At 42.8% G+C, this 26,847-nt stretch overlaps 1 protein-coding gene across 5 annotated transcripts in view; it reads left to right on the top strand.

Moving 5' to 3' along the window:
- Positions 1-26,847, top strand: part of LOC129773074 (coiled-coil domain-containing protein 186) — a 123,804-nt gene that overhangs the window by 83,408 nt on the left and 13,549 nt on the right. For 2 of the 5 annotated variants that reach the window (XR_008742666.1, XM_055776824.1), the window contains exons 4-9: positions 7,377-7,475; positions 7,531-7,662; positions 7,722-7,864; positions 7,922-8,342; positions 8,415-8,552; positions 8,675-8,864. Coding sequence is in view for 4 of the 5 variants with exons in the window: in XM_055776824.1 (XP_055632799.1) it covers positions 7,377-7,475; positions 7,531-7,662; positions 7,722-7,864; positions 7,922-8,342; positions 8,415-8,552; positions 8,675-8,864 (1,123 nt within the window). In the remaining variant the exon portion in view is untranslated. Of the gene's footprint in view, positions 1-7,376; positions 7,476-7,530; positions 7,663-7,721; positions 7,865-7,921; positions 8,343-8,414; positions 8,553-8,674; positions 8,870-26,847 lie in introns of all 5 variants that reach the window. The other 3 variants (XM_055776729.1, XM_055776657.1, XM_055776876.1) reach the window with 2 other exon arrangements.

Raw genomic sequence — 26,847 nt, forward strand, 5'->3', positions numbered from 1 at the left:
CCCCTATATCTTCCGGTTAGACGTAGTCCTACGTCAAAACATAGCTTGCTTAGTAATATTTTAACGCGGGTACTCGGAAGGAGCATTACATTGAATTCACGCGCGGCATTTGATGTGCGTGAACATGCCGGCCACCTAAATCCGCATGAGGATTTACTAAATCTATATTACAATTCATTTTATCTTCATCACTTATTATGTCCTTGTGCTTCATAGTTGTGAGTAGGTGATGTCACGTCCCTCGGGGTTCCACTGGTTGACTGCAGGAGGCAGGAGGTTGATGGTTGCCCTCTCGAGTTCTTCTCAAACGGTAACAGGCAAACACGAGACGCCGGCCGTTTGAATATCCCTTGCGATGTCCTCAGTGTCACTACTCTGACCACTCCGTGGACCAGGGTGGACTTCAGTGATACGGCCGAGGGGCCAAGAGTACGGTGCTTTGTCATCCTCCTTCAGGACGACCATCTGTCCGACCTTCAGTTTGATCGGTGGAAAGGCACGCTGGTTGACGTTATGGAGTTGCGAGATGTACTCCCTTCGCCAACGCTTCCAGTGCTGCTGGATGAGCTGTTGAAGTTGTTGGTAGTGTTCGAGCCTATTGGTTGGAACGCCTTTATAGTCCGGATCTGGAATCGCCAACAGCGAAGATCTGGTGAGAAAATGACCCGGGGTCAGAACATCCAATTTGTCGGGGTCCTCGGAAAGGGGTGTCAAAGGGCGAGAATTCATTACCGCTTCAACCTGACCAAGAACGGTGGTCATATCCTCGAACGACAGCCGACGTTGTCCGAGAAGTTTCACCAGAGAAGACTTAGCGGTTTTGACGGCGGCTTCCCAAAGACCACCGAAGTTTGGAGCTTTCGGTGGAATGAATTTCCACACGATTCCATTCTGAGCTGCTTCGATGCTAATGGTGGTTGCGCTTGAGGAATCATTGAGCAGATCGTATAGCGCTCGGAGTTCGTTGCTAGCTTCTTTGAAATTGAGCCCGTTGTCCGATTGGATTTCGGCAGGAACGCCTCGTTTTCCAACGAAACGACGAAGAGCGGCGATGAATTTAGCTGTCGACAAATCGCCCACTAACTCCAAGTGAACTGCCTTGGTACAGAAGCAGACTAAAACAGTGATGTAGGCCTTCTGCGCTGCAGCCTTGCGGTGAACGGGTTTGAGGTAGATTGGTCCACAGAAATCTACGCCAGTAGTGGCAAAAGGTCGAGCGGGAAGTGTTCGAGAACTAGGAAGTTGTCCGGGAGGTTAAGTGACAGGGACAGGGTTGCTTCGGAAACAGCGAATGTAATTCCGGTAAGTATAGCTTGCTAGAGACACTGATGTGAGAGATGTCAGGAATTTCGTTGTGTCGACGCTGACATTTCCGCGCGAAGCGTAAACAAAGAGCTGTTACTCGAAGCAACTTCCGGTACGATGAGATACGGTCGATTAGTGGATGTGGTTCCATATGTGTTAAAACGGTGAAAATGATCCGTTTTCGTTCTAATTGGTCTTCCGGTGGATCTTCATACCGTTTGGGAATATTCCAGTGTTGGTCCAGCAGCGATAACCAAGCAGGACCGTGGAACCAGTTTTGCAGATCGACAAAGTCCTTCGGTGTGACTCCTCGTGACATTAGATTGGCTGGATTCTCCGTCCCCTTGACGTGATTCCATCGATGACCTTTCATCCATACCTGGATTTGTGAGACACGGTTCGCAACGTACGTCGGCCAGACATAGGATGGTGATCTCAACCAGCAAAGGACCACCGTCGAATCAGACCAAAACCAAGCTTCAGTGTCGCCCATCTTTAGCGCATGTCGTACTTTTTGGTAGAGTCTCGCTGCGAGCAACGCCCCGCAAAGCTCCAACCTTGCGATGCTGACCCTTTTCAGCGGTGCTGGTCGTGATTTCGATGACAATAACTCCACCTTGATCAGTCCCGTTTGACTAATCGTTCGAGCATAAATACACGCCCCATACGCCGCCTCAGATGCATCTGAGAAGATGTGAAACTGCACCAGGTATGGCTGCGAGCAGAAGGCGAAACGATTCACCTTCACATTAGAGGGGAGAGGAAGTTGTTCGTAGAATTGAGCCCACCGTTCCGTTAATTCCTGTGAAAGTGGCTCGTCCCAATCTTGGGTAGCCACCCAGAGCTGCTGCATCCGAACCTTGGCCCATGTTATGACTGGACCAATGAGGCCGAGTGGGTCGAAAAGTCGTGCAATGACCGAATACACCTATCGCCTAGTCCAGCAACCGATTATGCTGGATGTCGAGACGGCGATACCAAGTACATCCGGCCCCGGTTTCCAAATGACCCCTAGCGCCTTCACTTGCTCTTCCTTGTCGAGCACCAATGTAGTTTGTGTTCCTAAATCCTCTGCAGACATGCCTTCCAACACGCCTTCCGTACATGAATTCCATTTGCGCAATCGAAAACCACCTTTTGGTAACAACTGCTCAAGCTCTTGTCTCAGTAACACCGCTTCGTCCACAGAATCAGCGCCTCCGATGTAATCGTCTATATAGAAATCTTCCACGAGCGCTGCTTTCGCTCGTGGAAACGCATCGCCTTCATCTTCCGTCAACTGCTGGAGTGATCGAGTAGCGAGGAAAGAAGAGGGCGCCAAACCAAATGTTACTCGTTGTAACTCATAAGTCTTTATCGGATCGGATGGAGATAACCGCCAGAGAATGCGTTGGAGTGGACAGTCGTCCGAATGCACCTTCACCTGTAGGTACATCTTTTCGATGTCTGCGACTAACGCCACCTTGTGCTTGCGGAAACGTAAGATCAGATCAATTAGTTGATTCTGAATAACCGGTCCCGTCATCAGTGCGTTGTTGAGGGAATAATTACTGGTCGTCTTGGTTGATCCATCGAACACTGGTCTAATCTTTGTTGTCGTGCTGGACTCCTTGACGACCGGATGGTGTGGCAAGTAACAAACGTGCCGATGCTTAGACCGTTCTTCCATATCTTCGATCAATACCATGTGCCTGTTGATCAAGTAGTCTCGTATGGAGTCACTGTACCGCTTATGCAAATCTTCATCCCGCTTAAAACGCCTTTCCAGCTGAATCAATCGCCTTACCGCCATTTCCCTGGAGTCTCCGTTCATCTTTTCGAAACCCAATCGTTTTGGGAGCCGAACCACATATCGTCCTTCGGTATCACGCGAGAACGTGACTTTAAAATGATTTTCGCAATCGATTTCTTCTTGTGTTAGCCGCGGAACGTCCTGAATCTCCTCGATAGTCCAGAATCGCTCGATTTTCTGCTCCAATGAGTTGTCAACAGCCACATGACAAAAGGGAACAGGATTCATTCGACCTAAGTTAACCTTTCCTGCTGCAACCCACCCGAATACTGTGTTGACGAATAGTGGGCGCCCGTTACCTATACGCTGGATCTGAACCCGGCCACCATTGAGCAGGAGGAACTCGTAGAAATATTCCAATCCGAGAAGAAGGTCAATCGCACCACGTTTATTGAACCCTGGATCAATGGGTCTCCAATGGGGATAGTCGCTGATGGTTGGTCCTCAGTCACTTTCTTCATTACAAAGAATTCCATCGGTACAGAGTAATCACTTATTCGAGATGAAATCGTCGTCAACACGGAGTGTGAAACTCGAAAAGTAGAACTACCAATACCAGAAATCGGCACACTAACTCCTTTCCGAGGTAACTTGAGAATCTGACACAGACGATCCGAAATAAGATTTGCCTGTGATCAACTGTCCAAAAGCGCCCTTGCCAGATGTGACCGCCCGTTGCGGTCCTTCACCGACACCAATACCATGGAAAGGAAGACATGATATTCTCTATGTTCTGTTGCGACGTTGGAAGCGAAAATTGTTGCCACTGAGCTCTGCACCGTTTGCAATGAATCGTCTGTTGAAACCACATGTGTAGAAAAGCTTGTTCGTTGCCGATTCGAAGACAGCACCTGCGTCGTTGGACCAACAGCTGAAGTTGAAACCGCCGCGTCTATTCCAGGATGGAGAAGAGAATGATGTTTCTTGCTACAAGTGCGACAACGGAAACGCGAAGTGCAGTCACGATTCAGATGACCTTGTTTCAAACAGTTACTGCACAGCTTCTTAGAGATGACTACTTGGAAACGTTTCTCTAGTGACATCTGGCCAAATGCAGGACAGCTTGTGATGTAATGTCGACCGTTGCATTGAAGACACTGCATCGAGGGAGTGTCCGTGGTTGCATGCACAGAAAATTTGGAACCCGATTTCTTGAAGCTGGAGTTAGCGGTGGAGAAATGTGATGGCAGATTCTCCGAACGTCGATCGACCGCTACAGCATCCAGGATCCGCGTGTGTCCTTCGAGAAACTCCATAACATCTGCGAAAACAGGATCGTCTTTCTTGACCGCACGCTCCTCCCAGTCCTTCAGCGACTCATCGTCAAGTTTCGACAACAACAGCTGCATCAACATCGCTCCCCAGCCCGTAGTAATTTCTCCCAGTTGATCGAGAATTTTCGTATGTCGATCGAAGCATTCAATTAACCTCTTCTTCACTTTCGGGTATTGCAACATCGCGTTTACATGGCGTTTCTTCTGAAGGTATTTATTCGAATAACGTTTCACCAAGACGGACCAGGCGACCCCATAACTAGCTTCGCTCATTTGGAAGGAATCAACCACCTTAAGTGCTTCACCCCTTAGAGACGCTCGCAAATGATGAAATTTTTGGATCTGATTTAAATCCGTGTTTTCATTAATCAATGATCAGAAAGTATCAAAGAATGGCAGCCATTTATCGTATTCCCCACTGAACTCTGGCAAGCTGATCTTGGGCAAGCGAATGCCAGTACATACACCCACATTCCTATCTCTAATGGAAGAAGTAGCGATGGGAGAGGGTGGAGAGAATGGTAACGAAAAGCGAATTCGTTTTTAAAACTGAGTCAGTGCCACACTGACTCTGTAATAAAAAACGTTTTCTGTTTCACGAATGCTGTGGTTTGTTGGTGTGCGTTATATAGTCTGATTTGTTTATATTTGCGACGACAAATGTACAGTGTCGACGTCTGGTGGCGATATTAGTGCTTGGGAGGTAAATTATTCTCTATCAGATCAGAAGGGCCAAGTGCAGTGTAAAAATATAAAAGTTTGAATGAAAATTTTTACTTCATATTGTTTAATTACCTAACACATGTAGTCTTGACACTCACTTAACCATTTGTCGATGCATTTCCTGTTTGTTCCACAAATAATTACTATTATAATAAAATCATCGTTAGACACAGTTTTCGTTCAATGTTTCTGCGATATTGGAAAAAAGAAAACATAAAATAAATATTCGATACGTTAAAGTAAATTTTCATTCATAATTTTGATTTTGAGAGCATGTTTATTCCTCCTGAATATCCATACTAATTTTCGTCTCCCAATGAAAGCACACGGAGCTTAATGCCGTCTACACAAATATACTCTTCAAAATCAGAATCCGAATTGGATTACGATTCCAATAATACAAAAGCAAGAGCAGCAGGTTTTCCATTTTCATAGTCTTTATTTTTAGATTTTCCAAAACAATACTCGGAACTTGACAGTTCGGTATAGTTGTATTAGTGAACCCGAGTGCCAACCCGTGAAACATCTCAGTGCGAAACTAACAGCTTTCGGGGCGAACTAGTGCGACACTGAGTGCGAAACTGAGTGAATAAAAAAACGTTTTGACAGCAGTTAGTGCGGCACTGGGGTTGAAACTGAACAAAAACGAATTCGCTATTAGACCTCAACCCTGCCTTTACCTTGAAAAACAGCTCCTCGAAATCCGATCGAAACTGCTCATGGGCCGCCATGTTATTTTCATCCTCCTCCAATTCCTCAATGTCACCTTGGACGCTTTCAAACTCGCTCCACTTCGCATCCAGTTTTGCTATCCGTTCTTGCAGTTGGTGGAAATCGGTGTCAGCGTCGTAGTTCTTAACAAACTTTTCGGTCCGGTATATGAATCCGATGACAGCCTCCCGGAGTTGCAGGTTTGCCTTCGTTTTCTTCCCCATGATGACGATGTTGATGCGACAGCTGCGAAACAAGGAACACAAGCAAGCACCCACTGGAGAAAAGTATATGGATTGGAAAGAGGCTCACCTACGAGCCTATGAAAATAGGCCTTGTACTTTGTTAGATTTCCATACAGGAACAGTAATCCCGAAACGTTGTTCAATCAATGTATTTCAGGCAAGTGTGCCGGCACCGATGATGTAACTCGTGATAATAGACCAAAGCTCACGACGTAATTATGAACAAGGCCTTCCGTGATCGCGGGCAATTCGTTCAAGCGAGATAGTTTTCCAAACTCAAGCACCAAATCGCAGTAGCATGCGTTGAAATAGTTCAAGCCGTATTCGGAAATTTCGAGAAAGGAAAGTGCGCAGCAGGTACCGAGAAAGACCGATCCTGTAGCTCCAACAGAATCAGCATAAATTATGGGACAGGTACTCACCGTTTGAGCCTGTACAATAGGCCTTGTATGCTAATGTTCTATGCTCCAATTTTAACAGTACAGCAGGGTCCTTTACCCTATAGCTGGCTTGTAGAATAGCGACGAACAAACGACCAAAAAATTGTGTATCCGATAACCCTTTGACCTACAGCAAAATCCTGGTCATGGCACCAATTATCGGACCCGTCTTAGTTTGATGGCCAAAGGGTCTTGGTTTCGCCTAATTTCGTTTCTTCTTTCTTCAGCACACGCACGCAAAAACGAATCAATTTTCTCGAATTAATTTATTTGCTACAATGTTCTAAAGCGACCGACGCGGTTGGCTGTCTTTTTCCGAATGATTTTACTATTTCTATGGATACTATACAACAGAAAAAACATAGCTTGCTTAGTAATACTTTAACGCGGGTGCTCGGAACGAGCATTACATTAAATTCACGCGCGGCATTTGATGTGCGTGAACAATAATCAATTTTTAACTGACAACACAATGTTATTAAATTTTCATTTTTGAGAGTCGGGAATTTCGTGAAATCATGCGGGAATTCTAGAACTGAAATTGAGTGACCACCTTGCAACATGTACGAAAACAACAAGTAATCAGTCGTACATTGTCCGGTAGATGGGCAGCTTCGCGCCCGAGACCGGTCGACAATTTTGATCTGTTAAATAAATAAGAACAATAAGTGTTATGTCTTGTCTCGCATAGCGTCTTATGAGTGGGAAGATTGTCTTTGGAATTTTAGTTTTTATTTGGGTTTCAGACATACGCGTCCCTCGAGTCGATAGGGAAAGCAACGGTCCACTGTACAAGTCCCCTGCGACAGTAAATTTGTAATTTTGGATAGAATTTATTAAATGTTTTTGATTGTGTTGAGTAAATAATACGTTATTTTGTTTTCAGGCACTGGAAAAGGAAATACAGGAACTCAAAAACCGATCATTGCCCAACCAAAAACATGAAACTGAAGATTGTTCGACTGAGAAGTTAGATGAACTGAAGGTTTCCAACATCTATTGTGAACAGGATTGCTACAATAACGTATGTTTGGTTTCAGGCAAACTTAATTATGCTCAAACATGTGAATTCCGAACAAACTGAACGAATCACAGTACTTGAACAACAGTTGAAGTCAGTATCAAAAGAATTACAATCCACGAAATCATTGCTAACGATTAGCGAACAAGAGGTATTTTTTTTGTTTGTTCAAAATTTACATTACATTACTTTACGGCTGATTCCACGTAGCGTACAAAATTGCACGCAGCAGATAAAGAAAGTCAGCACACCATCGCAGATTTGCAGAATTTTGTAGACGCAAACGTTTTGAAAGTAGCAGAATTACAAACGAAAATAAATGAGTTGGAAGCAACACGTGCTCAGTTGTCGATGTATATTTACTATATTAACCAGTATTTGCACTGTGATTAAATTTTTGATAATTTCAGTGCAAACGATGCTAATAGAAATAACGTTGCTCAAATTGAAGCTCTAAACGCAAAATTACTTGATCAATCAGCCGATATCGTTAAGCAACAGCAAAAAGAATATGAATTGTTGACATTGAACCAGGAATTAAGTTCACTAAACGCGAGTTTGCAGAACGATATTCTGTTATTTAAATCAAAAAGCCTCGCAATGTCACTGGAAAATGAATCAATAAAGAAGGGCCAGTCAGTTTACGAACTAAACTATACAAAACTGAAAAATGAGTTGAATGCTGAGAAACAAAATCGAACAGAAGAGCGTTTAAAAATGGCAAAAAGTTTGGCCGAGAAATCCAAAGAGTGTGAGATTATCCTAAAGAAATATGACCAGGTGGTTGGTGACTCAGACGCATTAAAGAAGAAGAATTCATCTTTGGTAAAGGTAAGTCGAGGGTCCAATGTAAGTTTGTAAAAGTAGAAATATTTGTTCAAAAAAGTACTTTCGTTTTTCTAGGATCTTCAACGAGAAATTTTAGTCTTACAAAGGATTCCAAAAAAGGAGGATGCAAATGAGTCTAACTCAGCTGGAACTCAACATATGAAAGTAGTTTCATGTGAAGATACTTCATATGAATATACATGTAACCTAACAGTGAGATATTTCAATTATACTATTCGTAGAATCTTCTTAGATTTCTGAGGCGAATCAAAGATAGCTCAATAGCCTCTTTACACTTTCATTTCAACGTAATCTCGAGCATTTTTCTACCATAGGAACCGTCCACGTCAAAGTTGATTGATAGAATTGTGCGATTACAACAGGCTAATAATCGTCAAACTGAGAAGATCGAGTTCTTAGAAAATCACTCATCAACGCTAGTTGCAGAACTACAGAAGAAAGCCAAAATCATCCAGCATTATATGATGAAAGAGCCAACTAACTCTATAATGCACAGTGAAAAAAGTAAGGTAAATAAATCGTACTATTCTTAAAAATTTAAAAAGCCAAATAAGAAGTACAAAAGAATAATAACACAACCTTTACACTTCGCTCTGCATTGTTCCTAGTTCATTAGAAAAGCTTCAATGGATTCCGACAAAACACGAATAAGAAATATGATAATGACTCCGAGAAGCCGATTTTTGGAAACGTATAAATTTCGTAGTATAATTTGTATCAATTATTATCACGTTGTCGTTTATAACGACAGGGAGTCCTAATGATTTAACGAGAACTAGAATGCATAATTGTATGAATTTTCGTACATATATGCAGTGATGTTTGTTCGCGACGAACGCGACCCGAAATGAGAATGAGCGAAGAAGAGGGGAGCTTCAAGTAAAAGAAATGATGAAGCCTTTATACGCAGTGTGAACTCCCGAGAAGAGTTAAGTGCGATTCACATACAACATCCACGTCAAGTTCACGTCACGTAGCGTCAATTATTCTTCCATCTTCTTCTTCTTCAATGGCACTAACGTTCCTAGAGGAACTCGCCGACTCAACGTAGTATTACTTGCGTCATTTTTATTAGTACTTAGTTGAGATTTCTATGCCAAATAACACGCCTTGAATGCATTTTGAGTGGCAAGCTCTAGAATACGCGTGATCACAGTGCAAGTCGGAGGAAATTTCTTTGACGAAAAATTCCCCCGACCAGAACGGGAATCGAACCCGAACACCCGGCATGTTAGTTATGACGCTAACCACTCGGCCATGGAATTCCTATTGAAGCATTCACATACACTAGCAACGGCAAGTCGAAGTTCCCGTTGCCGGTTTATGTGACTGTTTGCATAAGAACTGCTTGAAATAATTAACGCAACGTGACGGGACGGAACGTGAACGTGACGTGGATGCTGTATGTGAATCGCACTTTATTGTTAGGTGAATATTTGTGTAGTGTGAGAGAAAGCAACTGATACGACGAGACCCATCAACACCGCAACGCCTTACGCTACGACGTGGCGTCAGCTGTCAACGAAGGGACATGGCAACCGAAAAATGCCATGTAACGCTACTAGGACTAAAAGCGATGGAACAAAAGAATTATTGAAATGATCAGAAGGCTTTGAGTGTACCAGTACAAAATTTATTATTCTAATTAGTTATATATTTTCCTGAGTTGCTAAATCTGAATCTTATTCTACCGTGCAGTTCTAAAGTCTAAATATTAAAATTAGCTACTGTAAGTACGGATTATATAAAATATGAATTATGTACCTAACTTAGTTGAATTCTAGGAAGTAGCATTAAAATCAACGTTGTTAAACGTGTAATATACGCCACACCACTTCCAGAAATTATATACACCAAATTTGTAAACTCTAATGGATTTAAATAATGTTTTGTTTGCTAAATAAAATTATTATCTGCAGCTTAAAGCTCTCACACTGAAAACGTGGTGCCCATTCAGAGTTGGTGACACTAACCCATCATTTCTTTAAGAAATTTGTTCGGGTATCGGAAGTATGGCAGATCAAAATTCCCCTCGGAACTGCCAATCCTGTGAACGGACAGATTCGGCAGAATGCGAATTGGTCTTGTGTGACTGTGGGAGCACTTTGGATGCGCCGGTGTGGACGAGCAAATCCGACAGCCAAACGCTACATATGCGTGTAAGCAGTGCTCAAAACCTGGACAATCCAGCAAAGATCACGTGCAAATTCCAGGGATCAGAACACGTTCTACAAAAGGATCCAAGGCGGGTTCAAAGGCAGGCTCCAAGAAAGGAAAGAAGAACCCAGGTCCACTAGAGAGCATGACCTCCAGTGTAAGGGCTGTATTGTTGTCAGAGCAGCTTAAACTCATCGAAGAAGAGAAACGATGAAGGAACAAGCCCTCTTGGAAGAAGAAGGGATCAGGAAACGGTTATTAGAAGAGGAAGAGCGTCAGTTGGAAGAAAAGAATCGCCTCCGTGGCCGTAAACTGCAAGAGGAGTTGGAGATGAAGCGTAAGCAGCAGCAGATAAAAAAGGAATCCTTTGAGAAGCGGCAGAGTATTATTCGGCAGATGGCAGAAGCGAGCAGTAGGAGTGGATCGGTCGTAAATTCCGACCAGAAAGTGAAAGACTGGCTAGACGGACAAATTCCTAGAAGATCAGATAGTAATGGACAAGGGAATTCAAACGTCCCCCTTACAAACCCGAATCCTGAAGACCCAGAACATCCGCTAACGGTAGTTCCTCAGAATCCTATCCAACCAACACCTCCGGACATGTCGTTACCACGGAAGTCGCCAGCTCAGGTGCTACACCCTCCACATCCGGTCGTAGGTCCTCTACAGGGTCTTCTCGCTTCATTGCCCAACCCATCATTTCCTCATTTGCGTGGGCTCCCGCTTAGTGACTATGAGTTGGTTGAGTCCAAATTATTGATTGGTCTGGATAACTTGAGGTTATGCGTGCCTTTGAAACTACGTGAAGGAGGACCCTCCCATCCTATTGGAGTGAAATGTCGACTGGGATGGAGCATTTATGGGTATGTTCCAAACCAAACAACTAGTCGATGATTATCGGGTTCCACGTTGGAACAGTCTCGGATCGTGATCGTGAGTTGAATCAACAGCTTCGTGACTACTTCACACTGGAGGATGCTGGAGCTGCTGAGGCACATCAAGTTTATGAGTCAAAGGACGAGCAACGTGCAATACAGCTGCTACGAGAGACAACACGACGCACAGTGGATGAATCGAAATTCGAAACCGGTCTGCTATGGTGTACTGATGAGCCAAACTTTCCAGATAGTTACCCCATGGTCGTCCGCCGTCTTGAACAGATCTCGGATTACAAAAGCAAAGGATATGCACATCGAGCGAGCTTGGCCGAATTGACTTCTGTTGAGGCTAACCGTGTGTGGTAGCTTTCTCTAGGCGTCGTGACAAACCCTCGGAATCTGGGATGCGGCAGCTAAAGCGGGTGGAGTCTCATTCAACTCCCGACTCCTGAAGGGACCTGACCTACTGGCGCCACTTGCTTATGTCAGTTCCGCCAATACCCTGTAGATGTAAGTGGTGACGTCATGGAAATGTTCCACCAAATCAAAATTCGTTCCCCTGATTGTCAATCACAACGTTTCATATTCAGAAATCGTCCATTAGATCAACCCCAAGTTTACGTCATGACGTATCAACGCAGATGAGTTCACCAGTGAATATCCGAGAGCCGCAGTAGCCATCAAGAACAAACATTATGTTGATGACTACTTGGACAGCTTCGAGACCACCGACGAAGCGATTGCACTGGCGAATGAAGTGAAACTTGTACACTCCAGAGGAGGTTTCACTCTTCGCAGCTTCTTATCCAACGAACCGGAAGTTCTGCAAGGAATAGGTGAAAAAATACGGAGAAAGAATCCAAAAACCTACATTTGGAACGTGATGGGAAATGCGAGTCGGTGCTAGGGATGAAGTGGATTCCACAGGAGGACGTGTTCATCTACGCCTTCGGTACGCGAGAGGATCTACGGCACATTTTGGAAAATGGTCACATCCCAACCAAACGCGAGGTTGCCAGAGTGGTCATGAGCCTATTTGATCCGCTAGGTCTCATCGCTTTCTTTATCATTCACGGTTAAAATATTTATCCAGGAACTATGGGCAGGGATAGAGTGGGACCAAGAATTCCCACACGATCTCAATGAACGTTGGCGACAACGGGTGGCTTCACTCCAACAATTGGACTCACTCCGCATAACACGATGCTATTTCCGCTCAACGAAGGACTACTCTCGCTTACAAATCCACCTATTCCTGGATGCAAGCGAATCCGCATACTCTTGTGTGGTATACTTTCGCTTGGAAAACGAAGGCACTACACAGGTGAAACTCGTCGGTGCCAAAACAAAAGTAGCACCGCTGAAGACGCTCTCCATCCCCCGACTCGAGCTAAAGGCAGCAGTTTTGGGCGCTCGATTTATGGAAACTGTTCAAAAGCAGCACACGTACACAGTAAGTCGACGGTTCTGCTGAAGTGATGCCAGTACCGTTCTAGCGTGGGTACGCTCCACCGATCATCGGCGCTACCATAAATTCGTAGCTGTTCGAATAGGAGAGATTTTTTCTTCTACGCAGCAGTACAAAGGTTTGAACAGGTCGATTTATCTTATAGATAGTATGTATGTTTGCATAAAATTTAAGAGACCAGCATTATAAAGCAAAAACAAAAACAAACTGACTCTGTTGCAGGCATGAATTTCTATTAATCGGACATTATAAATTGGCGAAAACTGTAAAAAATGGACAACCGTAGCACACTACGAAGCAGCTGGAAATTGGCCAGGTACATAACGGATGAATTCTGGCGCAGATGGCTCAAGGAATATCTCCCGATGATCACGCGGAGATGCGAGTTGTTCGAGGACGTGAAAAATCTAGAGGCCGGTGACTTGGTACTGCTAGTTGACAGGGCGGCGAGGAATCAGTGGATACGAGGAAAGATTTAATGAGTGTTCCCAGGACAAGACGGTAGAGTGCGGCAAGCGTTGGTGCGAACATCGTCGGGAGTCTTACGCAGACCAGTAGTGAAACTAGCTGTTTTGGACGTCGAGTTGAACAGTAATCCTGCTGCCGATGGTCCTAGAGTTGTGGCCTCTCACCGAGGTTTACGGGCGGGGGTATGTTACGACGAGACCCCTAAACACCGCAACGCCTTACGCTACGACGTGGCGTCAGCTGTCGAAGTGACATGGCGACCGAAAAATGCCAAGTAACGCTACTGGGACCAAAATAATTATCAGAAGGCTTTGAGTGTACCAGTACAAAATTTATTATTCTAATTACTTATATATTTTCCTAAGTTTCTAAATCTAAATCTTATTCTACCGTGCAGTTCTAAAATCTAAATATTAAAATGCGGCAGGTGCGAATACGATGAATAAGTAACCCCGAGCAAGCAGCAGAAGTTAGTTAGGCCGAGAGATGCGTAGTGGGCTCTACACAATTTATTTATTTATTTATTTATTTTGACGCCGCCATAAGCGTCTCAGCCCAAAAAAAACGGTGCGTCTGATCTCCAGGAGGAGCGGCCCAAACAGCGTCTGCTTCGGAGCGAGCGACTGAGAATGAAATGCTGTATTCCGCCAACTACACAATGGCAGCCCCATCAACAGGATGTAGGTATCGCGACCCTGGTAAGGTAGCATACCGAAACCCATCCTAACCACGAACAACTAATTTAGAAATACGGAACGGATTAATCGGCAATGACCTAGGCAACGAACACGGAACACGAAGAAGGTAAACGATTGTAAACGTCAGATCTCTCAATGAACCGGTGCGAGCAGGCTTGCTTGCACGAGAATTACAGCAGAATTACATTACAGTCGAAATCGCAGCGATTCAGGAGGTTCGGTGGCCAAATTCCGGAGAAACGGAATTCCGTGCAGTAGACCCTGTTGCACACACTTCATTTAAGTACCAGATCTACTACAGATAGCGGCAAAGCAGCGGAACGGGGCGTCCGTTTCGTGGTGCTGGGAAAACAGAGTCATCCGTTGGAGGCCCGTAGATGACCATATATGCGTGTTGAGGATCACGGGCAAATTCCTCAATTACAGTCTAATTAACACCTACGCACCGACAAACGACAAATCCGATGACGTCAAAGATGATTTCTACGAAAAACTAGAGCGAGCCTATGGCGAGTGCCCAAAACACGACGTAAATCGTCATCGGAGATGCAAACGCACAGGTTGGAAGGGAGGAATGCTTCCGTCCGGTCATTGGAAGGTGCAGCCTTCGCTTGTGAAAACGGCCTGAGGCTGATAAACTTTGCTGCGGCCAGAGAAATGGCCATATGTAGCTCCTATTTTCCACGTTTGAATATTCGGAAACATATCTGAAAGCACCCAAATGGAGAACCCTGTTCCCAGATCGATCACGTACTGATTGCCGATTCGTGCCGATCCAACACGTAACAACCATGAATCTCCTCAAATTATTGTGACTCAACAACCTGTGGAATCGACAATTCCGACATTTGACGGAAAATACGAAGCGTGGCCAAAGTTCAAGGCGCTGTTTAATGATTTGGTAGGTAAGTGTGGTTATTTCGATGCAACAAAACTGCAATACCTTGACAAAGCGTTAATTGGTGAAATCTCCGGCATCCTGGATGCCAGGATCATTAACGACAACAATCATCAAGAAGCATGGCAGTTGTTAGAGCAATGATCATTGACACCCACATTTCCGGTTTATTGTCAACGAAACCCATACCGAAGCAGTGTTGCAAAGAGCTGAGAAACTTGAACAACAATTGCAATGTGGAGGGGCTGCGATTCATGGAACAAAATTTCGATGGGACAGCTGGTATTATCGTTATGCCGATTTTGACGTCGTGCCTCGATGGATAAAAGCAAAAGCAGTGGAAGCAAACTTTAGAACATGGAGAACTTCCGAACTTGGATGACACCATAAAGTTTCTCAGGAATTACTGTCTGGTCCTAGAGAGGTGAGAAATAGGTAAGACGTCCTCATCAGAGTCAGTCAACAAACACCCAATGTCGGCGAAACCCACCTGGTTACCGAGAGCATGTCATTCAGCGACATCCGTTCCATCCGAGAGTGTGTGTGAAGTGTGCGTAGGGTCGCACCTTAATTACAAGCTCTCCTTTCCTGAACATGAATGTTGGTCAGCGAGTTAACAAAGTGATGCAAATTGGACTCTGTTTTAATTATTTTCGTAAGGGCCATCAAATTCGAGCGTGTCCTTCGGATAAGTCATGCTCAAAGTGTAGTAAAAAGCACCACACCATGTAGCACTTTGAGCGAGAATTTTATCCTGAGTCTGAATCTGAAAATTTAAACACAACGGAAAAGTCAGAAGTGAAAAAAGCATCAGTATCGACTATTCCCGAAAGACAAGTGTCTACAGCGTGTTCCAGCATTGAACGACCAGCAAAACAAGTTCTTTTGATGACTGCGTTGGTGAATGTAGCATCGAAAGGTGGAAGAAAACCTAAGCTACGTTCTTCTTCTTCTTCAATGGCACTAACGTTCCTAGAGGAACTTCGCCGTCTCAACGTAGTATTACTTGCGTCATTTTTATTAGTACTTAGTTGAGATTTCTATGCCAAATAACACGCCTTGAATGCATTCTGAGTGGCAAGCTCTAGAATACGCGAGATCACAGTGCAAGTCGGAGGAAATTTCTTTGACGAAAAATTCCCCCGACCAGAACGGGAATCGAACCCGAACACCCGGCATGTTAGTTATGACGCTAACCACTCGGCCACGGGAGCACAACTTAAGCTACGTACCCTCCTCGATTCTGGATCTCAGAATAAACTTATATCCGAGTCTGCTGTCAACTTACTGCCACTTCCAAATTATCCTGCAAACGTTCCAGTTGTTGGTGTAGGTGGTGCCAAATCTCGAATTCTACATCGTGTGATAATGAGACTATTTTCCGACTACACTGGATTCCAAAGTGATGTGAACTGTTTGGTAACAAGGAAAGTAACAGGCAAAGTTCCTTCCGTTCCTGTTGACATCTCGGAATGGAACATTCCGCAAGGCATTGTGTTAGCCGATCCCAAATTAAACGAGCCAAGAGATGTGGACCTACTGGAGATGAATTATTTTTCCAAATCTCAACTGAAATTGGCTGAAGGTCTACCCACATTGTACGAGACACAATTTAGGTGGGTCTTTGCCGGTGTTTTCAAGGAAACCGAAACTGAAACTGTCAAGGGGCTGTCCACATACCACGTGGACATACCATATTTAGGGGGGGTAGGGGGTACGAAAATGTCCATGCTTGTCCACGGTGAGGGAGGAGGGGATATAGATAATGTCCACGTGGACACTCAAAATGAAGGTTTTGATAATACACTCATACATAATTCTCAAACGAGATATTCCACACTATTTATGGCACCGTCACAGTACTCTAAATATACAAGCAGCGGCTGTGTGCATCGAGAGTAAATCAGAGAAATTAGTGCTAACAGCACTTTGCTCTTCTCCGAACCAATACCTTCGGAAGAGGAACTGAAAGACTTCTTCTCACTCCAAAGGCACCGATTTATCGTCGCTGGTGACTTCAACGCAAAACAGTACTTCTATACAAATCCTTGCTGAAGCCTTTTCGGCATTATGGCTGTCAACTTTGGCAAACAACTTCAGCAACAGCACACATGTGAAATTTTAACTGTAAGAATTTATTACAAACGTAATACTTTATTATGTTAGAACTAAATGCATAACTAAATATTGTTATTTCCACATCATGGAATATTCAGTAAATTTATGTATGAAAAAAAACTCATACATAATATATAATCAAAAATTAATGAAATCCGCTCTGTATTTTCATGAAGCTTCAATTTTTCCGCCCTCCGTATTAATCAATAAAACAGTTGAGCTGCCTGAGACTGATACCCAATAGAATATCCATATTCTTCTTCATATCGTTGAAATTCTTCGATTAAAAATTACCGCACACGAACTGGGAGCGATCGATTTGTTCCCATCGATAGAAGAGGATCATGCATTGCGCCAGGAATATAAAATACTCGTCCACCAAAGAATCCACTAAATGATGTTAGAATCTAATCATTTTAAAAATGCACGACAAAGTTTTCATAGATACGGAATAAAACGCCGCAGAATACGACTGCAAAAGAAATAACCACTCAGTGTAGTAGGCTAAAAATATTGTGGCGCGGTATTGTATTTGAAAGCAAATTTTAACCGAACAAACGTAATGCACCTGGCAATCGAATGCCGACATTGCTCAATCATCATTTCAAGCTAACCGGGCAATCAGTGGAACACAGGTTTGCGTGCGAGACACCGCCGCTTGCGACGCAGTTTTTTTCCCGTGCCACAATATTTTCAGCCTACTACACTTTTTCCAAGCGGTTGTTTCTGTTGCAGTACTGCGGCGATGTATTCCGGTCAAGGGGCTTAGATAGTGTTTCTTTCTTTCGAGAACTTCAAAGGTTTAGCGAAAATCTGAAACGAACAACAAATCATTTCATGGCTGCATGGGCCGTATTTGTGAAGAAATGCTCTTCTCCATTGAAAATTTGTAGTTTTTTGGAAATGAAACTACGTTTTCAAGCAAATCATGACCTTCAATGCAGAATCAATTCATTTACAATAATTTTTTTTCCCCAAATATATATTTTTATCAAGGCTCATATGGCGTTAGCCTGACGGGGCCGGAGTTCAATATTTTGACAGTTTTTCTTATTGTCTATGTTAGTAATATGTAACCGATTACTCGCGGTCGGCTCGAGGTTAGTATTACAAGTGTTCTCGTAATTGGGATGTTGCTGTCTCCAATGCTCTGTACGTGTGCCCGACACGGGATACTTCCTATTGGGATGCAGCTGACCATTAATCAGCAACGCCCCCCTAGTATGTACCCCATATCTAGCGTGGTTCGTCTTCTCGACTCGAGAAATCCAGGATAGAATGGTCACTAGCCGGCGCAATCATCAGCTCGTGTAGAGTTGTCATGAGCGGTACAACCTTTGGCTCTTGTTGAATCATCAGTGGACTGCACAACCTTTGGCCCGTGTATCTGTAAAGAGTGTGTGTATGTAAAGTCTGCTTCATTTAATATTGGAACACAAACAATTACGTGTAGTTCAGTCATTTATTAACGAATTCATAATTTGTTTTTCATACAAATGTAGCATTTTCTTTACTCTTTCATAAAAAAAAATTAAAAAATATATTCATTGCTGTTTCGAAGAAATTCTCGTACTTTTCCCGTAATACGGCACATTAGGCGGCGCACACCCTTTTCATCCACCGTTTTGGCGATTTGATTCCACCAGTTCTTCATTTGAGTCATGTTCCTAACAAGTTTTCCCTTTGCCTTAAGCCTCCGCTTCGTGATTGCCCAGTATTTCTCTATCGGCCGGAACTGGGGGCAGTTTGGGGGGTTGAGGTCCTTCGGTATTACGCTGACCCCGTTCGTTGCGTACCATTCCATAACCGTTTTGCTGTAATGGCAGCTTGCGAGGTCCGGCCAAAACATTACTGGTCGTGGGCACGAATAAACGGCAGAATCCGTTTCTGTAGGCACTCTTTTTTGTAGACTTCTGATGTCATTGTCTTGTCAGTGAGAAAGACTTTGGTTTTCTGTCCACAACTGCATATCCCCTGCCAAATCATGTACTTGCGGGCGAATTTATCCGCAAACACGAACTTAAATTTTGCAGGTACATCCCCCCGAGCCGTCGCCAAATAAAATTTTTGACCTGGGATTTGCCCAAAGTCCGCCTTCACGTAGGTCTCATCGTCCATCAGAATACATCCGTCGAACTTGGTCAGCACTTGGTCGTACAGCTTTCGAGCACGGATTCTGGCCACATTGTTCTGCTTCAGCGTCCGATTTGGCTGTTTGCTGGCTCGGAATGACCTTATTCCTTCCCGGAGACGAATTCGTCGCACCGTACTGTGAGCGGCCTGGAACTTATTGGCCAAATCGCGGTCTGAAAGATTGGGATTCCTCTTGACGGCCTTGATGACTTTCCCACGCAGTTTCCGGTCGACAGTTCCACTCCGACGCTTCGAATGCGGCTTCCGAGCCGTCGTCAATGTTTCCTTGTACTGCTTGATAACACGCCATACGGTATTTCTGGGCATTTTAAGCTGTTTAGCTAGCTTAGATGCCGACAACAATGGATTTTCAAGAAAACTGTGCACAATTTTATCTCTCCGTTCGGCTTCCATGGCGGTTGTTTACAAAATGCTATCGTTTGGTGTTATGACAAATACATGGTGAAAGGTAATGAATTTCCCGACACGTGGGTGAAAAAAGTTTCCAAATCCGTCCACTAGGAGCGCCACAATGAGCAAAAGAATTTGTTCCAATATTAAATGAAGCAGACTTTATTGCCGCGACTAAGTAAAAGTTTATAGATCGGATAGGAGGGATATGAAACAGGGACACAACGAAGGAAACATCATTAAACGTTGACATCGGCGTTTATGAGGAACAAGTATAGATGAAGCAGAAGATCAGGATCACGGCTACCTAAGATATCCCGGACGGGGATATCCGATTGTCTGCCTTTTGCTCTCAGTGCTCTAGAGAGCTGAGAGCGAGCAGCATGGAACCGGATACACGACCAGACAATATACTCGATGTCGTGGTAGCCATCGCCACAATCACAAAGATTGTTTGCTGCGAGCCCAATGCGATAGAGATGCGCGTTTAGGTTGTAGTGATTGGACATGAGCCGAGATATCACGCGAATGAAATCACGACCTACATTCAATCCCTTAAACCAAGCACTCGTCGAGACCTTAGGGATAATCGTGTGTAACCAACGACCGAACTCATTTTCACTCCACATGCGCTGCCAACTAATGAGTGTGTGCTGACGAGGAATCTGAAAAAAATCATTATAGGCAATTTGGCTTTCAAAAAGTGTGCCTTTTGAAGCGCCCACCTTAGCTAGCGAGTCCGCTTTCTCATTCCCCGGAATCGAGCAATGAGAGGGAACCCATGCTAAGGTAATCTTGAATAATTTTTCGACCAAAACACTCAATAGATGTCTTATTCTTGTTAGGAAATAAGATGAGCGTTTATCAACTTTCATTGAGCGGATTGCCTCTATTGAGCTGAGACTGTCTGAAAAAATAAAATAATGGTCGATGGGCAGTGTTTCAATGATCCCTAGAGCATAGTATATCGCACCCATTTCTGCGACATACACGGAACAAGGATCTTTGAGTTTGAAAGAGGCACTGGAATTTTCATTGAAGATGCCGAAACCAGTGGACCCGTTTATGAATGAACCGTCAGTAAAGAACATTTTATCAGATCCAATTTTCCCATATTTTTCCGAAAATATCGACGGAATAACATTGGAGCGTAGGTGATCTGGTATTCCATGGATTTTTTGTCGCCTGGACAGATAAAAAATGACAGAGGAAGGAGAATCGATATTAATGTTGCGATTTGATATTTTTTGTATTTTCTAATTTTTTTGCTCGAGTTTTTGAAAAATCGTTTTGAAACAACGCTTTTTCCCGATGCTTGATAATGTTTGGACAGACGACTAATATTGGCGAACCGAAGGAAATTTTTTGACGTAGAACTACGTCTTTCATTAAGGGTGCCAAATCAGAAAACACGTTTTTATGAAATAAAGTTAACGTTAATAACTATTTTTGCCGCGAACTGATTTTGGCGATTTACATACTAAACGAATCGGAAATTCCGTAAGTTTTGTTTAATATGCTATACATTAGAATCCCCTGGTTTGTAAATGGTTAAAAATCATGAAAACTTAAAGCGTTTCCATTTTCCCATACATTTGTTCTGTACATTTGTGTGCTTTCCCGAACAGAGCTGTGAATAACAAGCAACTTATCGACGACCAATGGAGGGGAAATCGTAGGATTTGAAGTCTCCGTGAACAAATGAAAAGTAGAAGAATGAAGGGGAATACTTGCCTAGAGTATAAACAGTGGATCTCGCTGAGGCAAACTTTCATTCGGCATCGGACTGTTGAGCAATCCAGTTTACTTTGCTTTCACTGCGCTTTGATCTAAGATTGGACCCCACCAGTGGTCCAATCGTCGTTTGGATTTTCTGTTCGTTTTTCGCCTTATTCGTATCGTGTGTTTTTCTTTTCGCGTCATAAATTGGACGCTTTGCGTATTGTGTGATGAGCAAGAAGAAGAGCGAACCCTGCAAAAAACGAACGCATTGCCAGGAGCAAAAAAATTTTGAGGCAAGTGTCATCTAATGATGCACGCGATGTTGATGCAGTGAAAAGCGCTCGTATTGAACCGAGCCTTCACGAGTGTGACACCGCATCGAACAACAGCGAAGTAGGCGATTTCGGCGCGTCGGTCGAAAATGTAAACGCCGTTACCCAGGCAGCAACCAAAATCAAGCTCCCCCCGCTGGTGGTGAAGGCGGTCGCTTTTGTCAAACTCATCAGCGAATTCGCATCGATGGGTGTTACAGCAGAATACAAGTCGTGTGGCATAATTCAGTTTTTTTCAAAGCAATTAACATTGTTTGTTTTCCGTCATCTTAAGGGCTTCGTTGGTGCCTTCGAGAATGCATCAATGCATTAAACTGAAGTTATGGCGAAACAGGCGTTAAGGTTGTGAGCCAAAAAATTATTTGGGGAATACCAAGCATCTTGAATGTCTTACTGGAATGTTATAAGTTATTTGGGTTCGCGTACCAACCGCAAAACTGCCTTCAACTAGGATTGCATTTGCGCTAATATTGATCATAATGAAGTATTGGTACTGTTTTCGAGGTTGTTATTAACAAAAAGAGTTTATTTCGCTTGTTTAGTCACCGAGAAAAGTAAATGTCGTTCTGGAATTTTGTATGTGATTAGGTTTCGCTTGCCAGTAGCAAAACTTTCTCCACTAAGGGTGACAGCTGCGCTTCTCTCGAGCATGAGAAAGTAATGCAACTTTTTCGAGGCCAGTAATATTAACAGAAACGTTTCTTTTGAGAATAGCGCAAAATGATGAGAAGAGTTTATATTCCTAGTAGTTTCAAGTCACCAATGTATGGTTCTGTATGCATGCTATGGTGAACGCTTGTTTTGGCGCTTGGTTTACGTTTTATGAACGATTCCTAGAGGTGCGATTTCTTTGAGGCAATACTAAATAACATGTAGCATGATATTTGATACTTGCAAGTGTCGTCATTGTTGTTTCCATGCGGTGCCAAAGATATATTGATGAAGTTATGAGATGTGGAATAATGGTGCTGGTGCAACATGTATACAATCGACTGTAGCCGAGTCTATGTCAATTGCGAAAAAGGTCACCGGAATAGCGTTCGAGCTAAATTTTCAATGCATTAACATGAAATGAATTGCGACATACGATCAGCTATTGTATTGTTTTGCGAGGGCAAGAATGAATCATCAATCAATTATCGTCAACAATTCTACAATGAAAAAACCATTTCAGAGATTATTCTACTTAGCAGTTGTTTCTAAAATTTCACAGCATTATAGAATAATATCCGAAGGTATAAATAAGCGACTTATATAAAATAACAGCGTAGTTCTAAGTCAACAATATGGTCGTATCTTGAACACCACCTCCTATAATTTTTTGGGTTTTTTTTTGGGCCGCTAAAAATCGTCCTAATCGCAGACAGAACAGATTCCCCAGATATCCTAGCCACTAGACCATATGGGAGACATTTTACAATTATGTTGAACACAAAAATCTTGAGGCTAGTGCAATTAACCACTATTAGAGACTCTCACAGCAAATCTTCACCCGAAGAATGTCATGGTTGTCATAATACGGGTTGATACGGTAAGCGACTGTCCACATATCACGTGGACAACTTTAGAAAACTTTATTGTGTTCTGTGTCTGGTGAGTTTAGAAAAAAATCTGTATAATGAGCTTATACGAAGCTGCGATAAATTCCAACAATTACTACTCGTATGGTTAAGAGGAGTTAAATGGCTAAAAGATTAATAAAGAATTGTGTTTTTAACAACTGAATAGCACCACGATGCAAGGTTGAAGAAACCACCAGAATTGATAAACAGAAAAGTGTTGTCTTCCATTATGACAATATGAGATTGGTTGGGATGTGTCCACCGTTTTCGCCATAAACCTCAGAAGTTCTAAGTGGATGGAACTAGAATATGACCAGAAATATGACGAGTGGTTTTTAGATAGCAGATTGTTTATATTCGAATAGAATTGATTTTCAATGAAGGAATATGTCATTCCAATATTGGACAGAAAACCGCGGATACTTTTAAAATGACCCAATATATGTAATTGAATAATTGTGTGTATATAAGAATGGCACTTTCGATTTTGTTCCTTCAAGTCGGCTAGACTTGTACAAAGTTGAACAGAATAATCATTGGTGAATGAAACTATCGTCCCCGATGATAGTGCAGGTTTATTTTTTTTATTAGATTCATTGTATCCACCATATACTACGGCATCAGCAATTGAACACTGAATGACGTTTAAAAGTTTGAGCCGCAATGCGAGTGCTGATCAAGTCAGTACAAAACACAATACGTCAGTTTTATAAATAGAACAGCATGATGGTGTCGATATCGATTTTATGCTTTGTTTCTAGATTTCGAGATCTGTTTTCTAATTAAGCCTTTGATTTCATTGCCTGATTTTTTCGAAAACAGAAACAGCTTACGTCAGTAATTAATAAAGCATATCCAAGAATAGATTCAAAAGCAATTTTTGGTATAGATTTTTGCGGTAAAAACATCAAGACAATATATATGAAATTTGGATGAAATTAAAGAGCGATACAAATAACTTCCAGGACAATGTTGGAGAGCGAATAAAAGAATTTAGAATAAACCGCAATTATCAATCAAGCTAACATTTTTCATAAAAAAACATTGTTAGTAAATAGAAACAACCTCGAAACAGAATTTCAGCGAAGCTCAATTTCATTTTGAATTTCTAAAAAAAATGGTGAAACGTCCACGTGGACAATAGGGGAAGGGGTATAGGAAATGTCTACGTTCACTGTGGGGGAGGGGGGTGTCTAAAATAATGATTGTTCTGTCCATGTGGACAGCCCCTAACGTGTTGTGTGCTCCCAATAAGGATCCGTTGTTGAAAGAAATTCCAAAGCATTTCGGGCATGCTGGAGAGAAAGTGCCAACTAGTGAAGAACAATAGACAGAGGATTATTTCTGCAGAACGTATCGATATGATGAAGATGATCGATTTGTGGTCCAAATACCATTCCACGAGTCCATCGATAAACTAGGAAATACCCGAACTTTAGCGATGAAGATATCAAATAAGAAACGCCCATCCAACGATACGAAGATAAGAGAGATAGACCTAACTATCACCAAGGAACATCAAGGACCTAGGTTAATGCCACGAGATTCGCGAAGCGATAGATCGTATGGTATTTGATGTCAAGGAAAAATCAAATGGTGATCGTGAAGTGAAGATCGATCCAAGACATACACGATATCAGTACGTGAATCCCTGCGTGATACATTTTGGACAAAATGGTCCCGTGATCATTTGAGGACGCTTCAACCAAGAGCTAAATGGAAGAAAAGTCAACCGAATATACAGTCAACTTTCCCTTACTCGATGTTCTGTATCTCGATATTTTCCCTAACTCGATGGATTTCATGGCACCTTCGATTTTACAAGCATTCTTCTCTCCATAACACGATACCTCCCTAACTCGATGCCTCTCTTACTCGATGTGTTTTGATTCATTTTTCCAAGGATTTTCACCTCCCTAACTCGATTGATTTTTTTTTTATTAAATCGTTTATTTTTACAGGCTCAGTTACATAAGTTTAAAGGAGAAAAACTCCTATCTGTATAGTTACAAGTATACATAAACATTTTTTATTAATTCTAATATTAATGAAGTAGAGAACCGATTACTCGCGGCTTGCTCGAGTTTAGAAGGGTGACATTTTGTTTCAGGAAAAGGATGGGATATAAGGATATGTTGACAATGTTCACACTCACATTCGCACTCACATTCATCATACTCAATTCTTAAGCCTATCTTATATCTAACATGTATTTACATTTCACCTTATTCTATTGTTAGTAAGAAGGGATTTGATTTCTCGCGAAGGAAAAGGAAAAGGAGAATATAAGGATATAACGACAATCACACACGAAGATCGATAGCTTTTAGGAAGACATATATTTGGGACATGTAATCAAGGTCTAACCGAGCCAACACATCTCTCACCGGCACATTGGGCTGCCTTCCTCTAGCCCGAAGAGAGTTTTCTAAATTCGATCTGGCAACAAGATACTCCTCGCACGACCAAACAACGTGTTCGATGTCGTGGTAACCTTGGCCACAAGCACAGATATTGCCATCGGCAAGATTAAAACGAAAGAGTAGCGCGTCTAACGAACAGTGATTGGACATGAGTCGAGAGAAGGTGCGAATAAAGTCCCGACTTAAGTCCAGACTTTTGAACCATGGTTTGAGGCTAACCTTAGGGATAATCGAGTGAAGCCACCGACCCAATTCATCTTCGTTCCACTTACGTTGCCAGTTAGCGATGGTATTTTTACGGACTGAAGAATAAAATTCATTGAAAGCGATTTGACGCTGATAAATATCGCCTTCAATTGCACCTACCTTTGCCGATGAGTCAGCCCTCTCATTACCCGGAATTGAGCAATGTGAAGGAACCCAGACAAAGGTAATGACATAACAGCGTCTGGTTAAAGCACTCAAATTTTCTCGTATTCTCTCAAGGAAGTACGGCGAGTGCTTTTCCGGCCTCACTGAACGGATAGCTTCGACAGAGCTAAGACTATCCGTTACAATGTAATAGTGTTCAACAGGTCGTGAGGCGACGCTGTCCAGCGCCCAATGTATTGCTGCCAATTCAGCAATATACACAGAGCAAGGATTCTGAAGACTGTGGGAGGTGCTAAAAATTTCGTTGAACACTCCAAATCCTGTGGACTCATTCATAGAGGACCCATCAGTAAAGTACATATTATCACAATTGACACGCCCATACTTTGCATTGAAGATCGTAGGAACGATCCCCGATCGATGATAATCTGGAATTCCATGGATTTTCTCCTTCATGAACAGATCAAAATGTATAGAGGAATTGATGTAGTCAGGAAAACAAACACGGTTGGGAATATACGAAGAAGGATCAACCTGCATGGAGATGAATTCATGATATGAGTTCATGAATCCTGAATGAAAATTTAGCTCGATAAGCTGCTCAAAATTTCCGATCACCGATGGGTTCCGAAGGATGAGGGACCGAAGAGATAATAAATTGAAGCGATCTTTTAGTGGGATTACGCCTGCCAAAACCTCGAGACTCATGGTATGCGTTGAGGGCATACATCCCAACGCAATACGGAGACAAAGATACTGAATTCGCTCGAGTTTAATGAGATGTGTTTTGGCAGCTGATTGAAAACAGAAACTGCCATACTCCATCACTGAGAGAATAGTTGTTCGA

This window comes from Toxorhynchites rutilus, chromosome 1 (assembly GCF_029784135.1).
Source record: "Toxorhynchites rutilus septentrionalis strain SRP chromosome 1, ASM2978413v1, whole genome shotgun sequence".
NCBI lineage: Eukaryota > Metazoa > Arthropoda > Insecta > Diptera > Culicidae > Toxorhynchites > Toxorhynchites rutilus.